The 16,758-nt window shown below is 43.3% G+C and overlaps 3 protein-coding genes across 6 annotated transcripts; 1 reads left to right on the plus strand and 2 right to left on the minus strand.

Moving 5' to 3' along the window:
• Positions 1–917: 917 nt before the first annotated feature.
• LOC120657648 (bromodomain-containing protein 3-like) lies at positions 918–3,629 on the minus strand. Its single transcript, XM_039936034.1, has 5 exons — positions 3,391–3,629; positions 2,295–2,578; positions 2,116–2,205; positions 1,556–1,959; positions 918–1,465 (listed from the first exon to the last, which is right to left on the minus strand). The coding sequence occupies exons 1-5, from the start codon at positions 3,596–3,598 to the stop codon at positions 1,201–1,203; spliced, it is 1,251 nt and encodes a 416-aa protein (XP_039791968.1). The 5' UTR covers positions 3,599–3,629; the 3' UTR covers positions 918–1,200.
• A 1,359-nt stretch (positions 3,630–4,988) lies between these two features.
• On the minus strand, positions 4,989–8,549 carry LOC120657649 (deoxyhypusine hydroxylase-B-like). 2 transcript variants are annotated; one of them, XM_039936035.1, is made up of 7 exons: positions 8,278–8,549; positions 6,985–7,118; positions 6,677–6,903; positions 6,444–6,582; positions 5,684–5,810; positions 5,467–5,585; positions 4,989–5,377 (listed from the first exon to the last, which is right to left on the minus strand). In XM_039936035.1, exons 1-7 carry the CDS (start codon positions 8,432–8,434, stop codon positions 5,345–5,347), a joined length of 936 nt encoding a protein of 311 aa, XP_039791969.1. In that variant the 5' UTR covers positions 8,435–8,549; the 3' UTR covers positions 4,989–5,344. The 2 variants fall into 2 exon arrangements, with proteins under 2 accessions (XP_039791969.1, XP_039791971.1); XM_039936037.1 differs by having other exon boundaries at positions 6,444–6,519; positions 8,278–8,536.
• A 144-nt stretch (positions 8,550–8,693) lies between these two features.
• Positions 8,694–12,404, plus strand: LOC120657650 (bet1-like SNARE 1-1). Of its 3 annotated transcripts, none has more exons than XM_039936038.1 (6): positions 8,694–8,838; positions 8,971–9,017; positions 10,809–10,953; positions 11,682–11,738; positions 11,825–11,884; positions 11,970–12,404. In XM_039936038.1, exons 2-6 carry the CDS (start codon positions 9,004–9,006, stop codon positions 12,057–12,059), a joined length of 366 nt encoding a protein of 121 aa, XP_039791972.1. In that variant the 5' UTR covers positions 8,694–8,838; positions 8,971–9,003; the 3' UTR covers positions 12,060–12,404. The 3 variants fall into 3 exon arrangements, with proteins under 3 accessions (XP_039791972.1, XP_039791973.1, XP_039791974.1); XM_039936039.1 differs by having other exon boundaries at positions 8,719–8,884; XM_039936040.1 differs by having other exon boundaries at positions 8,729–8,881.
• The last annotated feature ends 4,354 nt before the right edge of the window (positions 12,405–16,758 follow it).

Below are 16,758 nucleotides of genomic sequence, written 5' to 3' on the forward strand. Positions count from 1 at the left end.
CGTACGACGTACTACAGTGCGTGATTGTGCCCGGCGGCATAAACAAATGATTTCGCGCCGAACGGCCGCACTCGTCTCGTCGATGACTGCTGACTCGCCAGATCGCCCACCTGCCCGCCGCTCCGATCCGGCCGCTGCTGGATTCTTCCTTGTGTTGTGCTACTACTAGTACAGTAGTACTACTTCATTGCTTGCGGCCTTGCTTGCTTAATCGTCGCCTTTGAGGCTTTGACCACTAGCTCCTACTACCTCCTCTTCACCTTCTCGTCTCATCTCATTTTGGCCTCTTCTACTGCTCCCCCCTTCCTTGGTTTTCAGTTCAGTTTGCTTGCCTCTGCCTCTTCAAAGCAACTTCTCCGGGTTCCTCTCGTCTCGTTTTCTGCATGCTCGTCACTAGTTTTCAGTGGTTTCTCTTGCCAGGCAGTTACTACTACTGTTTCAGTTCTGGGACACTGGTCAAGAAAACGAAACAATTGCATTACATGTGGCAACTGAGACTGAAAACCTGCTGGCCCTAGCTTAGGATGTTTCTTTCTTCACCGACAGCGCACTGCCGCCTCAACTGTCACTGCACCATTGCTCCTCGCAAAGGGAACCAGACCAACCTCTGGAATCCAAGGAGTGAACAGGCACACAGCTTACCAAACCCTGCTTATATTCAAACACAGGACGGCTTACCTTGCCAATATCACACGTTTACAAGCACAGGCACATTTGTCAACAGTCAATCAAGCTTGCAGTTACGAGGAGACGACGCAAAGAATCAAGCGATCCTGCCGCCTGAATGAGAAATCGAGAATGCAAAAGAATCACCCACACGTGCACATGCTTGCCATCAACAACGCAACTCGTGGGGATGCACCCAGATCAACACAACAGCTTTCACATTCAGTCACAACAGCTCACAAACCAGATGCGAATGAGATCATGAGAATGGACATGTCAACTCATATACGAAAAACAAAGTACAAGGCCGCAAGCTTGTCACTGAAGCGAAGGAACTCTCGCGTCATCCCCGTATACATATACATCACACACTCTACACCGAAATCCACGGAGCCAACGGATCAGGCGATGGCCGTCCTTGTTGAATTCAGTTCAATCAGATAATAATGTTACAGTTTTCTGCAGGCCAAACATTAGATTGGGCACGCCCCTACGCCACAGAGTAGCAGGATCAGAAGGCATCAGCTTGCCGACTTAGCCGAGCCACTGCGTCGCCCGCCGCTCGCCGCCGCCGCCAACAGCATGACGGATGCTGATCTTCTCGTGGGAGTATTTCTCCTGGAGGTACTCGAAGGCATTCACATCAAGCTTCCCACTTACCGACTTGCCCTGCTTCCGTCGGATCTGCTGCTCTTTGATTGAGTTCCACAGCTTCACGATCGCATCCCGCTGCTGCAGTGTGAACCGGTTCACGTTGTCGTAAGCATGCTTCGCGAAGATGTCAATGGCAGTTTGCGTCCTGGCAAGCAAGATATGATATAAAACAATATAAAAACAAGCCCTAAGCATATGGATGGTGCAATTCTTTTCTTTTTTCCAGATAACTCACCATGGAATTCTGTAGCGCCGAGCAGCTATTTCTAGACATTTCAGAAGGGCCTCCCTCTGTGACTTCAGAAATCTCTTTGAATCATCCTCATCTGCTTTTCTATTCAGAGCTGCAATATCCTTCTCTCGAGCTCTCTCAGACTTCTTTGGCTTGTTTGCAAGGAGATCATCTAAACCAAAAGGATCAGACGATTCTTCTCCTGACCCTGAGGCTGCAGCATATGCATCATCATCTGGCAGAGAGTTGGAAGGTGCAGTTGGAACACTATCACCTGCCTTATTATCTGTCGTCGTGTCAGTTTTGCTTGCAGCTGCAATAGCTGCGGCTTCATCATTGTCATCACCTGCCGTTGCCATTGGCAGAGCTGAGATGGCATCTTTGATCTTTCCAACAGCCTTGGAGAACTACACAATGAAAGCAGATGAGTAACCCTTGGTTTATGCATAGGGCAACGGAATATGTGGCTAGTCTGACTGCATATCTAATGCATCAGTCACATTTAACTATAGTACTTAGATTGACAAGATAAGCAACATGTGTGTTCAGAAAAATATACTGACCACAAAACTGTCATCAGTGAAAAGATCATTGGCCACCACTGCATGCAGCACCCATATGTCGAATTGATTTTTCTGCTGTTGGCTGAATAACTGCACATTGATCGCAGTTTGTAAGTGCATCACGTACTGACTTCGCATAACTAGACAACTATTTGTTTTAATGACAGTGGAAACTTCACCTCTGTCGCATCCTGAGCAGCACTGAATAGTGCGTGGTAATCTGCTCGTACAGAAGGCTCATTGCATGCTCCTGGGGAAGACATTGCAGCTTCTAGTATGGCAAAGAAGTGGTTGATTGTCCCAGGCTTGACACTTCCAGCTTGAATAAGCTGCAGAGCTAATTTTGATGCCTTGCTAAATTTAGAAGGTTTCCCTATGTGCGAAGTTATCTTCTGCATAGCCTCAAGTATTTGTGTTTCTGAAGCATCAACAGTTGTTCTGAACCGAAGACGTTTCTCGGGAACTGCGAGAAAACATGAAAAGGAGTTTGCTTATTTTCTACTGCTTACAACAAGAAATAGTTGAGAAGAGACCATACAGACATTTCATATACCAATACAGGAACAAAGAATAAGTACAAGGAATGGCATCACTAATAGGTGCCTTCTTGCAAGTAACAGAGCAAAAAACTCAGTGAGCAGGATCTGGGAATTGGTAATGACAAAATTCACGCAGGTGCCTCTGCTTAAGTCAATCAGAGTGCAAATTCCTACAATTTTCCTGAACATTCTGGCTGAGTTAAGTGCATCTGTAACTCTAGCATACGCCTACAATATTTTTGCTCTAAAAAGCGAGAAAGAAGCTCCTGGTTATTATCCTGGCACAAAAGCAAAACTAGGAGGTTATCGCGATTTGAGACTTACATGAGACCTAGGGTAGTATCCAGGACTAAGCAATTCTGCCTGCCTTAGTAACCAAAAAAATCTCAAGCCACTAGATACCTATCCATCCATCCAAATGTCACCCCCTTTGCCCTCATTAAGCTCATCCTGGGACTGGGAGATGGGTACTGGAGTACTCCAACAAATCCCATCCTCTGCGTGGTCCAGCTCGTAAATCGAGCTATGCAGCCAGCAATTCAGGCCTCCTACAGGCCAGTTGCTGCTGAATCCTAATGTGCTACTCCACCTGAGGTCAACTCAAAGGTGGCCAATTAAATTAAACTATTCTGGCTTCCAATTCCAATTCAATGCGACGGGAGGAGCAGCAGAAACGAAAGCATGCTCCAGGTTGGGAAGCACAAGAGGTGATGGAGCAGAGCTGCAGAGATCTCACCATTGGCTTCGGGCGCGGCAGCCGCGGGGGCGGGAGGGGGAGAGGTGGTGGTGTCGGAGGAGGGCTTGCTCCGCTTGAGGGAGCTCTTCAGCGCGGGCTTCGGCGGCGGCGGCGGCGGGGGCAGCGCGGGAGGCGGTGGCGGCGCGAGGGAGGCCGGGACGGCGGCGGCGGGCGGAGGAAGGCCTTCGAAGAGGTCGTCGGAAGACATGACAGGTGGTTTGGTTTGGTGGGCTTCGGAGGAGGAGCTCAGCCTCAGGTAGGTCATTGAACCGAATGGGCCATAGGAATTGAACACGGCCGGGCCAAAATCCAGGTGTTTGTTTTTGGGCCTGGATTTTTGCTTCGGTCATCAACAATCGTGGAACCTATATATCTTCCGGAAGTTTTTTTTTTCTAATATCTTCCAGTGTTTGAGATTCGTGCAAATCAACTGCAACCCTTGGATCCCACCTAAACTCTAATCCCCACCTTCTTCTTCCTTCTCCCTCTTCCCTCCCACTGCCCGCCGCCACCTATCGCCGGGGGCTTCCCCGCGGCCTTGCGCCGCCGCCCCGCGGCCCCGACGGCCGTGCGCCGCCGCGCCCCTAGCCCGGCCTCCTCCTCCTTCCCCTACCCCGTGCATCGCCGCCACCTCTGCTCCTGGCGGCTCCGCTCGCCGCCGCCTGCTCCCGGTGCTCCGCGCCGCCCGCGGCCCTCCCCTGCACCGCCGCCGCCGTTGCGCCCTCGCGGCCGGCCGCCTCTCCGCCGCGCCTGGCTGCCGTGGGGAGCGCTGCCGCCGGCGTCGGAGTCCGGAGAGAAGCCCCCGCCCCCCTCAAAAAAAATGTTGACCTAGGCTTAATAAATTTTGAATCTATTATATCCAAATGTTGAAATAGTTTATAAGAGATGTTGAATCCATTATGTCAAAATGTTGAAATATTTTTAGATAATATTGAATCTAATTTAGACCTCATGAGTTTTAAAGATGAATGGCTTATCTATCTTCCACGAGATAGGACCCCCATCAGCAATCGAGCGAGAGAGCGCATTTGTATTTAGTTTGGAACCATACAGCTTTCCTTGTCACCTCTTTGGTGCCAGCAGTGACGGTTCATACTTGCAGGCTGCAGCGCCTCCAACTTACTTCTGTCTCTCTGAAGCTCCCTGACAACTTCAATGGCTTTCCCAAACTAAAAAAACTTAGCATGGTACTCCCTCCGTTCCAAATTATAAGTCATTTCAAAAATCTTGGAGAGTCAAATCATCTCAAAGTTTGACCAAAATTATAGAGAGAAATACAAATATTTATAACATCAAATAGGTATACTATGAAAATATAGCTAACAAAGAATCTAATGATACTTAATTGGTATCATAAATGTTATTATCTTATTATATAAATTTGGTCAAACTTGAAAAACTTTAACTCTCCAAAATTCTTGAAATGACTTATAATTTGAAACAGAGGAAATATATGTGAACATCACAGACCAACATGCCGAGTACTTGCTGTCTAAATGCGGCGCTGGAGATTCGTAAGAGGCAAGAGGCACCATTACATGAATGGTTACGAGGTTGCCACTGCATTCGTTAAAGGAGCAGACCGCACAATTTATCTGTTGTCAAGCAGAATCTCATTGGTGCCAACCCCATTTTCTTTATCGCAAGTATATAAATGGGAAACAAACCATTGGCAGAAAAATGCAAACTGCCCAACTTTATAAGTTTCTATTCTATAGATTACATAGTTGTTTCCTGCTCTCTTCAGCTGCTCAATATTTCAGCCTCCATACCGCGATTGACAAAAAGAAAAAGAAAATCCTATCAGGATAGAGTGCCATCAAAGCCCATGGAAATATAACTGGTGCATTTACGTTAACCAAGCTTTTAGTCGCCCCAACAATAGTGATCGTCGATGAAAAGGAGCCTATGCACTTGTGGCTCGACTGAGTAGCATCAACAACGGAGAGAGCTCCTACAGCGCATGAGGAGTCTGAAGGAAGAGAAACTGCATGGAAAGTGAACATTGGTTTAAATTCACCTGAAAGGTCTTACTTGACAGATAGTTCTTTGTGGCTATCTAGGCATGTAATGTACCTCGAAGGACTTCCCTGATCTCTCATACTCGAGCATACTGAGAGCTACTTCACAGCTCTGCGAAACTATGGGCTCAGGATCCTTTGCAAACTCCTTCAAAAGCGTAATGCTTTCTTGATCTACAACACAACAAACCACAATCTCAGGTAACTATACAATGTCTATGCATGGACTGGACTTGGTAAATGGCATTATACCAAAACTTGCAGTTAATTACCTGCGATTGAACCAAGGGCTTCAGCAGCTTCATGCCTGACCATTGGATGCTCACAGACATCCTTCAGGACTGCAGAAAGTGCATCTGAAGTGGCTTTATTTTGCAGCTGACCTAACACATAAGCAACCTGCAGAAGAATACAGAGAAAAAGGCATTACATTGGATAAAACCAAAGGCATTGAAATGACAAGATAAAAAATTACTTAATTCAAGGAATATGATATTATGACCTCGATAAATCAGGCAACGTGCCCACTAGATATGAAGTAGTTTCACAACACAAATACTAGTATCCTGCCCTGATATCTTTCAAGAAAAGGGAAACACCAGATTTCCACTCCATTGCTAAATAAATATAGCAGAAAAATTTCATGATGATCCTAGTGCCAATAAATTGATAAATTGTAACTGGATGTTGTCATTTTGTCCTTTCTAACGCAACAAGACAGGTGCAACTGACAACCCAGTTGACATTCTACGTACATAGAAAAACTAGGTTGTAAGGTCTGTCCTCAACTCCATCTCAACAGATTATGCTGATCATGCTAAAATTCACATTTTCAAGTGTAAATGACAAATAATAAGCTAGACTATCAGAACCTTAAAACACAAGTCATGGACTAACAAACAGATTCCTTTTAGAATTCAGAAATAATTTTGAGTAAAAAAATGGAACAATTTAAAGGATACTTTCTGTGTTGCCTGATTCATGATTGTAGAAAAGAGACGCAAACAAGGATTAGCTAAATTTCAAGGAAACCTCATGCCGTAGAAGAGCACTTTTGACGCCTAGAGCTGCAACAATAGCAGAAACAGCAACATCTCCACCATCATTCCTAAGTGCAAAAAGAGCTGCATAACGTTCGTACATACTTTCTTGCTCATTGAGGAGAAGATCCCTGGAAAATTTCCACCAAGTTGACAGTGGAAAGGCCATGTACATAAAATACAATCGACACATGTAAGAACCCCTTGAAAGTTGAAAAGGAATACCTTAATTGGTCTACTGAAAGTCCATGTTTCGCAGGCAGTGCTGGATCAACTGAGAGATACGGTGAAGTGGTCGTACTCTCAGCCCCATTAACTTTCTTCTGCTCTTCTATCCGTCTTAGTGCCAGCTCGCAAGTTTCTTGTATCTCCACAGCAGGATCAGCTGTTAAACTTTCCTCCAACAGGGGAATGCTCTTTTCCAGGCCAATAGCTCCAAGAGCTTCGGCAGCCTAATCAATAAACATATACAATTGCTCAACATAGGCACCCAATCACCATAAGCAGAATGTAACTTCAAATTCAGTTACTACCTCATGGCGTACAATTGGATGTAGAGAAAGATCTTTGAGAACTGCCACTAATGCGGGAATAGCCTCAGCATCCTGCATCTGCCCTAGTGCAAATGCAGCCTCATGGGTCAGCAAGTTAGAAGGATCCCTTGCAGCTGAACATTGTAGAAAATATGTCAGGTTCTCTTAATCCCTACAGTTTGATCTCTCAAACACTAAGTTGCAAAAATCTGAAACTACACGGCTAAAAATCAGGCCCTTAATGTGCTTTTCACTTCTTAGAAGAGCAAAGAAGTGCCACTTACAGTTTTCTTTTTTCAGTAATTGACTAAAATTTTTTTGACAGACATTAAAATCTAGCAGACAAAAGGGCGGCCTGGTGCAAGTGGTAGTGCTTGCCGCCTGTGAACCGAGAGGTCACAGGTTCGAGCGGTGGTCTCTACACATTGCACGGTGTGTGGGAAAGACCTCCCGCTAATAACCTCCCCCAGACCACGCACAGTGCGGGAGCCGTGGCACTGGGTACGTCCTTTTTATTAAAATCTAGCAGACATTGTCTATAAGTGATCACTGTTGACAACAGGCGTAAACAACAAAATCACAGTACTATACACATCAACAAGGACAAAAAGCCAAGGGTATCAGAAGTTTCTGGAAACTAAATGTACTACATGGAAATAATTATTAAATAGCCTCACACAATGAAACAATACAAAAAAAATTTGATAAGCACTCTACATAACAAATATATCAGATGCCATACTTCTAGTAAGTCTTACAAAGAGGTAGGTGGTAAGTGCTAAATTTTGCAGAATTTATGGATATATCCCCCCCAAAAAAATAGGTGTCAGCTGATGTTTTACCCACTGAAACTCAGCCTAAACCTAAAACTGGTGTTATAATTAATATTAGACAACTAATGCTAGCAGATAGTGAGCTAGTGCAGCCTGTCTAGATCAGTTCGATGGATAATGCAAAGAATCTATCTGAATCAAATCTTTGTAGTATCATCAGTTCATCACCTCAGCACTACTAGAGACCGTGAGGCCACTGAAATTTGGAGCTAAACCGGCGAAGTGCCTAGGACCAATAGTGCTGCAATCATATTAGTGAATTACTTACAACCCACCTTGTATATACTCAATTAGTTCGGGAATGCTCTAGGGACTAAAAATCTGCTGCTGAAACTAATCCATAAGCTGCCGAAGCCTTCAAACCCTCGTGCAGTGGAGCCTACAGCCCGCCACTAACCGCCGACACCGACCACCAAGCTTTGAGGGGTAGCATAGATGAGGCAGTGGAGCGAGGTGAGACCTTGGAGGAGGGCGCGGCGCGGGGCGTCCCCGCGGAGGTTGCGGAGGGAGAAGAGCGCCCGGAAGCGCTCCGCGATGGGCTGGTCCGCGTCCAGCAGCCGCTCGCAGAGGAACCGCTCCATCTCCGCGGAGGGCTCGAACGCGGAGGAGACCGCCATCTCACGCCGGCGATTCCGTGCGATTCACGCGGCGAGGCGGTCACCGGCGGCGGCGGCGGCAGCTCCTGTAAGAAAATCCCGCGTCGGCAAGAGAAACAGGAGGGGGAGGAGGAATTGCGTGGAGTCGACGCCGGCCGTCCGATCGAAGCACCCCACGTCACCTCCCCTCTCGAGATGCTGCCACCTGTGCTCACGGCCGACAGGGACCTATCAGTACCGGCTCCTGTCACTGGTAGTGGGTCCCGTGTCTTTGACCAAGGATCCTGACCCACTACTTGTAATCTCACGTCGGCGACGCGGTGTTCGGTGTTCCTCCCTAATTCTTCCTCCCCTTCCTTCGCTTCCGCTTCTCGCAGCGCGGCGAATCCCAAATCCGCGCCGATCCGACTCGAATCAACCGAGAGGCGAGCTCCCTGGATTCCCCCCGCGGATCCCCCACAGGCCACAGTCGTACATCCATTGTCCTCTATTTTTCGCGCTTTTGGGGCAATCTTCGGCGCTTCGTTTCTGATAGGTTTGGGGTTTGATTCCTGCAGCCAGGGGGCACTATTCGAATCGAGACGAGCGCCATGAACCCGAGAGGGTAAGTTTCTCCGCCTATTTATTGGTTTGAGCTTTGGATCTTGTGAGATGCTATTCGGATTTAGGGTCGACGGGCGCGAGCGATTTGCTAGGAGAAACCAATGTGGCTGTCTCACCGTAGGGATCATAAAGTGCTGTAGGGTAGAGCGGCACGTGATTAGTGCGATAAGTACACTGCGTTTGTTAGGGATTGAGATGAGTGATTAGTGCTGTTGTGTAGGTACCTCCCATTTAGATAATTCAGTTACTGTTGTTGTTTTTTAGTTATGGTTGAGGAATTCCCACCAAAGACTAATTGATTCTCATATAGGATAGTTTCATTTCCTCAGCTCCGTCGCATTTGTCTGTGTGCTTGCATATCATCAATGACAAGTTGTCATCTTAAAGTTATCTGTACTGCTGGTAGAGGTTCATGAATACAGCTTTATACAAAATGGATGTTGATTTTCACATGATTATTGACTTGCTGTGCTTATCTATCCCAACAGACCAATGTATTTGTAACTTGGACTCTAGACTAATATTCTGAAGCTAATGATTTTCTTTGTTTAACCCTGCTGATATTTCTCTGTCATGACAGCTTGAAACTTTGCTACAAGCTTAAGTGGTTGTGGACTGTGGTAGTGGGTGTACTGAGTAGATAGTGATATCCTGTCAGTCTTGTGGGGAAGTAAAAATAGTTCAAATCATACATTGTTTTAGAAATGATTATAGGGTGGTAAAAACACTAGGTGCCATGTTAGACTCTCACCGTGTCATGGTCAAAACTCTTTCTGTTCAACTTTCTCTCTGTCCCTCTCTATCTCTATCCCAAGCTTCCTAAGCTTCTCAATTGTGCATAATCCTGCATCTTTACAAATAATCCACGAGAGGAAGGGGATGAAAAGGATCTGTTGGAGCAATATAGCTAAATTGCAATGTTGAAATTTTGGTATTCGGTTTGTGGATTAAGTTTGTGGCAACTAGTGGACATTTGTTTTGTTTGATGAATTGAACAGATATATTCATGCTCACATGAGCATCAGTTTCTGGATCATTTAGGAATGGTTGGTGGCCAACTGACTGCATTGTTACATAGCCCTAGTTCTTATTCTGCTTCCTTTTCCTCATTTTGCACTAGTTTATAGTAGTTTTATGTTGTACTAAATATTTCAGCAGACAATGATTCGACTTGTTTTGTGTTATGGGCCTATAGAAATGTTGTTTGTTTTTTCATATCAAAGTACGCAAGTACCTCGTGTCCAATTTATGGGTCAGATATGTTTTATAAGTTATAACAACATTGTGATATTGATTATTTTTTAGCTGATCTGACCTTTGTCAAAGTTAGAGATAAAATTCAGAAGTATGGACCCTGTAGGGAAGCATATATGTTTCTCTCAGTTTATATGCTTATAGTTTTAATTATTTCAACATATTTGTTCAGCTACTTCATCAAATGCGTAAGCATACGCCTTTGTTTCCTTATTCCTAGATTTGATACATGTACCTAGGTGATCATGTGCTCATAATCTTTGAACTTGCGAAGTTGAAAACATAGAAATGTTAGTTCCTTCTTCAACATATTTCTAAATCCTTTCATGCTAGTAATAATGTGTGATTCTATTTTTATATCTACATCCTATGTTAAATGTTCCATTGTGACAAGATGAAATTCCTTTTGGAAATTTTAATTTGCATGTGCTGATGTGCATATTCTGAACCCCTCTTTGGCTTTACAAATTATGTTTGCATCTATGACCGATCAATTCTGTATCAATTCTTATAGCACTATTTTCTGCACCTTTTGCAGCTACCGAAGCAACAGAACTTCTCTCTTCGATGGCATTGAGGAGGGTGGAATCCGAGCAACATCCTATTCTTCCCATGAGATAGATGAACATGAAAATGATCGAGCTATTGATGGACTGCAGGATCGTGTCAGCATTCTTAAGCGGGTATTGCGCCACTTTAATTCTAATGTTCTAATTCCATTGATTTTGTGTGAAGGAACAATCTTCGCAATTCACTTATATTTCATGCACCAGTTCAAGCTGTCTTGCATAGATAAGATCTTAAAATATGTATCTTAAGACAATTTAGTATTATATTAAATTAGTCCCTTTCTGCACTGAAACTTTGGTAGATAGTAGTGTAGATATGGGACTCATCACTGAGTCATGTCACGCTGTCAACCATGTGCCTCCCTGGACCATTTTGTTTTGAAATATTGAAAAGTAGTTCAGCATAACTTTCGTGCATCAGTTTTATACTTCAATTTACCAAGAAGGAATCTGACTGATGGTCCTTGCAATGACATTGGTGGCTGCATTAGTGCTATCTGGATATTTGATTGGCCCTATGATATTCATAATTGTGCTGTAACCGTGGTCTTGTCTCTCTGAATGTTGCTTATATAATGCCAGAGTAGACGTGCCCAACATTAGGAGCTACATATGTCTAATATCTGGGCCGCTCCAAATGAACAAATATGATTAATAGTAGTGTCTTCACAGTTTATGGTGATTTGCTCAAATCTATGAATTTCTAGCATCCCTTCCATTTGACTATGTTGAGCTTGTTTTGGTTACTCTTGCTTCAGGAATCTTTTCTGCATTTGTCAATCTGGATAGGTCTGTAGACAATTATATCCGTTGGGTATTGAAGTTTGTTTACCTGCTTGTAGCTGTCAGGTGACATCCATGAGGAGGTGGAGACTCATAACAGAATGCTAGACCGAATGGTATTTGCATTCAACCTTTTTTTTTTGTTGTTGCTGTAAGATCTGAATCTACTATGCCTACTCCCTTACCATCATGCCTGATTCAGGGGAATGATATGGATACATCAAGGGGTTTTCTCTCTGGAACTGTAGACAAATTCAAGATGGTAAGCGACAAGGGAAACAAATAATATGTTGTCCATCCGGCCCTTGTATTATAAGACGATTCATGTCTAAATGAACATGATACAGGTGTTCAAGACCAAATCAAGTCGGAGGATGGGAACCCTGGTCGCATCATTCGTTGCGCTTTTTCTGCTGGTTTATTACTTGACCAGGTAGAAGCATCCCCGAGGAAACCGTATGTTGGCTTGGTGTGTTGAAGAACATGCTGGAAATTGATGTACCGGTCGACTTACGATGCAGTATATTATACCTTTGTGAACTCACTTTCCTGAATGCAAAGTATGTTGATCCTGGTGTCGCGAATTCTGCACTGTATAACGATCACACAGCGTGTGTTGGATGGACTCTTTGCACTGTTGCTGTAACTAGAGGAACTGGAACACTGGATTCACCTTTGTTGTCTGTTGCTCTGTCATGCTGTTCGTATGGTATAAGCAGTTGGTTGCCTTGTAGCTGGACTTGTTTAATAATAATTGTATAGAACGAAGCTTGTTTGGGGGACCTGTGAGGTCGACACGTGTTGCCCAAAACAAATCCATATCCAAGGAATAACAATACAATGCTGTTGCAACTGGTATAGTAATGCGGTTAGGAGTATTATAATGTTGAAGACTTAAGGTCAGCGTGTGATGAAGCACAGGAATCGTGACAACTAACGCAATGATCAAGGACGCAATTATTGGGGCAGCGAGATGCTCGATCTATTCTTGGTGCGGGGAAGGGAACAAGCACCAGACACCATGTAACTAGCTTAGATAATTGCCCCAGCCGGTCCTACTCACATGTATGCCTATACACGCCACGTATTTCTATACTGAACCTGCTAACTGCACCAGCTTTCGATTCCCAAGTATTTGGCCGTTTGGATCTTGCATTGTCCTCACGGGCAACATTATGGTGTGTGTTCTTCACCAACGTCCTCTGGTTGGTTATCATTATTTGCCACATTTTAATTTGTACTCCTGTTTTGGTTTATTTATTAGTACTCCGCATTTTAACATCATCATATCAGTGTGTGCTAGCTGGACTAGTGCTAGAGCACGAAAGCTGTGTGTGTTTTAGTTGCTGCAACGAGTTCAGTTCGTATTAGGTGTAGTAGTATATATTCTTCTTCGATTTAATATACAATTTAGTACCAATCACTTTGGTTGGGCTAGGTTAGATGTGTCATGCTGCACACCACCCCATCAGTGTTTGACAAAGCTTAGGTTATCCATCTCTGGGAGATGTGCCACTAACTTAAGTATATTATTAGTGGGCAATGCTTTATTAAAAAACAGCTTAGTTTAATTGGTTGTAGTTAGCTTTTGTTTGGTTCCTTTAGTTTTCTTCTTTAGAGTGGAGGCATGACCGGATCATCATCTTTAATTTATTTGCATTGCATTGGGTACGTGCCTTTGTTGTACTTCGCAAATGTCATGCCACATTTATTTGCTGTCATGGACCACGCAAGATCTCGAGAGTCATCAATCCCAGGTCCTCTAAACTTCAGGTTCATGCATGTTACTCAAGCTGCTAATGGGTTGCAGCGGTTTACATTTTTCATTGGTCCTTGGAAAATGGTTGCTTTAGCAATCAATTAGGTTTGGTTTGGTTTCACAACAGGACGGTTTGGTTTGGTTTGGGACACTAATAGCGTCGAACGGCTGTTGTGCGCGTCCTCCTGCTTGCTTAACTAATCGTACTCATCGTCTTAGCCATCAATAGCGTTATCAATTAAAAGTACCACCACCAGCACACTCTTGCACTACTTGTAGGTCTCCACCTTCCTCCCTACGTTTGAGGGGGTGGTGCGGTTTGGTTTTCACATGATGGGGTGATTTGGAGTGGTTTTTATGATAGCATGTTCAATAAAAAATAGTTTGATGCGGGTTTAGTCTGGATCTCAAATACTAGCACCTTGATGCATGTATATGCATCCGAAGATTATTCTCACGCGGCACCGTACCAGATGCAAATTCGAGTGATGTGTTAAGCTGATCTTCGCAGCAAGGATACAAAATTTCCTAAAGGAAAGTTATAAATCACTAGCTATATTACATTGTGAACCGAAGGATCCTGTGTACTAATATAATATGAGTATTATTAGTAAATATCTGCCTAGCTAGTTAAGGTTGCCAAATGTAGGGCTGCCAAGGTAGGCTTATATTATTATTAGTTAATCTGACGAAAGGTACTAGCTATGTACGGGAATCTTGTGGCACAAAGTTTCTTAATCTTGACACTAAACAACGTACGTATGCTTCAGGTAACAAGACATGCATCATCCTTTTGTTTTTGTACATACAGAGATCTAGCATAAAAAGCATACATATATATATATAGTTTATTTGTACTTTACCTTGATTTGTTAAACACAGTGCCTACTCGTAGCTCGGAAATCTTTTTGTTCTCCTTTGACACGATCTTTAATCGTCTGCTAGCTCTTGCGCGAGAACTCTGAAGCAGTCAGGTATTATTATTACTAACTGCCTAACTTGTGGCTGCGCTGCTCCATGTCTGAGTTGTTGTTCCAATTGATTGAACAAGTAAAAAAAAATGATGAAACAGGAGGGGAGAGTTCCCCTACTGGATATATATTAAATAAAATAGGAAGAGTTACAACAAACAAAATTACACTGGAGCCTCTAGCCAAGCTTTCACATGATGGCTTGAAACATGTTTTGTCTTTGCCCTATATATGAATTATTACCATTGAGAACCATGAGCTGAACCTTTCTTTGACATGATATAGATCGTCATCCTATAGAATAAACTCCATGCAATTGTTTATTGCTACAAATTTGAGCACCATGACCCATGAGGATAGAAGTGACAAGTGATTGAAGTCCTTGACAACAATTCTTCATGCATATAGAATTTGCCAAAAGCTTTTGCACCAGATATGTCAGTTGATTGATTTATTTTCTTTTTTTCTTGTCAAAAAATTTTAAAGTCAACGAACCAAGAAGCACACACATATATAGCAGATTAAGCACATACAATAGGACAGAAAGGAAAGATCTTATTCTAATTACAAACCGGCACACGCCACACACCTGCTGGAACATGGGCAAGCAAGCATGGTGCAGCAGCAGAAGATTTAGAAGTCATAATTTCCAACGGATAAAGTGAATATTCAAATTTTCGTCAATACTCTATCCGGAGGGAAAACAACTATATTTCATCGGTTGCATTCTCGCGTACTCTTTTCTGGAAGCTAAAAGTACACCCCTTTTTGAAATAGAAAAGGGAAATAATCCAGAAATGGCAATGCTTTCGTGGCAATTTGGCATAATATATCTAGCTATTGGCTACAAAATTTGTAGCAAAGGCCAACACATAGTGCGTGTGCATATTATCTTGTAGCTAACTATATGTTAATTAGCAGATCCGTCAGAAGCTAGCCAGTTAGAAAGAGATACCTGCATGTGTCCTTTGTTTGCATTGTGGCCATGCATGACAACCTTGCACATATAATGCAAGTGACAAGCAAACGAAACGACAATATTCGCAGTACGGATAGAAGTATCACTACTTAAAAATCAACTTGTCAAGTAGGAAGGGTTTCTATCAAGTCCTATATATAATGTTCCATTTTTTTTATTTCAAGCCTCATTGACATCATATCATTACCAATTCAGAAAAGTACATATGCTTGGAGAAGAAATGAACATATACACACCAAACTGGATTTTATTCTCCTTTTCAGAAACAAACATTCTCCATGAGATGATTAGACATTTTCTAATTTGTCAATGACAAGGTTGCAAAAGGCACTTGACAGTCCATATATCTTAAATTTGGATTGCTGCTTCCTTTCTAATTAAAAAAACAATGAAATACAAACATTCCACTAAAGATGGACACACACACACACACACACACACACACACACACACACACACACACACACACACACACACACACACACACACACACACACACACATATATATATATATATATATATATATATATATATATATATATTGAGATTCATGTGAAAAACACTACTACTGATGGTGCCGGTTATTCAATTATTGGACAGGAAAGTTAAGAGCAATCAGAGGAGCGAGGAACACATATAATTGCGATATGCCACAGGAAAGCAACACGAAACGAAAGCAAAGGGCTGGTTTTGTTTAGTTGGGATGTCGGGGTTCTCAGAAAAGGACACCCCCCCCCCCCACCTGCCTTCCGCGCGCGCACATCCCGACACACAAAAACCCTAATCTGTCCGGCCCTATCCTAATTACCATCCACAACAAAGCTAAGCCCACCCAACCTTATCACCTTCCTAATTCAGGACCAACATCACACCAGTTCTAAAGGATTGTGGAGCAGTATGTTGGACATGACATGCATCAAAATGTTTTCCTAACAAGTAGTGAACTGAAAGGAGTCCTATATGTGGGTAAAATGGTCATTTCAGATAAAAATGATGATGGATCGCAAGGTTAGATTCTTACCTGTTACCATTTAAACAATGCCCGGATACTAATTCTCGATCAGCCACGACTACAAAGATAAAGGTTTTCAAGTTTTTTTTACGCCTGTCATTAGCATACCAAACAGCGCACCACCAGCTCTGTAGCCTGTAGGGGACCAATCTAAATATATGTGCCATCTTAGAGGGAAAGAAAATTCTTTGAAGTTAAACGCTAGCCTGCAACTTGCATAGAATATGTAGTCTCTTTTGAATTCACATGGCATATGGGGACCAGTAAGCAGTCAAAACAAATCTCAAATGGAAATGGGGGTGAGAAGGGAGGAGTGCTCCTTGCAGAAAGGCCAAGTAGATTACTACATGCATATTATATTACATGGCACCTAAAGTCTCTCTCCTCTCCCTCTATCAAGTCTTCCTACTTACA

This window comes from Panicum virgatum, chromosome 1N, assembly GCF_016808335.1.
Source record: "Panicum virgatum strain AP13 chromosome 1N, P.virgatum_v5, whole genome shotgun sequence".
In the NCBI taxonomy this organism is placed as follows: Eukaryota; Viridiplantae; Streptophyta; class Magnoliopsida; order Poales; family Poaceae; genus Panicum; species Panicum virgatum.

What these genes read in the sequence shown, in the direction of transcription:
- LOC120657648 (XM_039936034.1), bottom strand. Translation starts at nt 3,598, where the DNA reads ATGTCTTCCGACGACCTCTTCGAAGGCCTTCCTCCGCCCGCCGCCGCC. An exon ending in TGCCGCGCCCGAAGCCAATG is followed by an intron (nt 2,579 to 3,390) that starts GTGAGATCTCTG and finishes GTTTTCTCGCAG; the next exon opens with TTCCCGAGAAACGTCTTCGG. An exon ending in CTGCTCAGGATGCGACAGAG is followed by an intron (nt 2,206 to 2,294) that starts GTGAAGTTTCCA and finishes ATCAATGTGCAG; the next exon opens with TTATTCAGCCAACAGCAGAA.
- LOC120657649 (XM_039936035.1), bottom strand. Translation starts at nt 8,434, where the DNA reads ATGGCGGTCTCCTCCGCGTTCGAGCCCTCCGCGGAGATGGAGCGGTTC. An exon ending in ATCCAATTGTACGCCATGAG is followed by an intron (nt 6,904 to 6,984) that starts GTAGTAACTGAA and finishes TTTATTGATTAG; the next exon opens with GCTGCCGAAGCTCTTGGAGC. An exon ending in CTTTCAGTAGACCAATTAAG is followed by an intron (nt 6,583 to 6,676) that starts GTATTCCTTTTC and finishes GAAATTTTCCAG; the next exon opens with GGATCTTCTCCTCAATGAGC.
- LOC120657650 (XM_039936038.1), top strand. An exon ending in GTGTCAGCATTCTTAAGCGG is followed by an intron (nt 10,954 to 11,681) that starts GTATTGCGCCAC and finishes ACCTGCTTGTAG; the next exon opens with CTGTCAGGTGACATCCATGA. An exon ending in ACAGAATGCTAGACCGAATG is followed by an intron (nt 11,739 to 11,824) that starts GTATTTGCATTC and finishes TGCCTGATTCAG; the next exon opens with GGGAATGATATGGATACATC.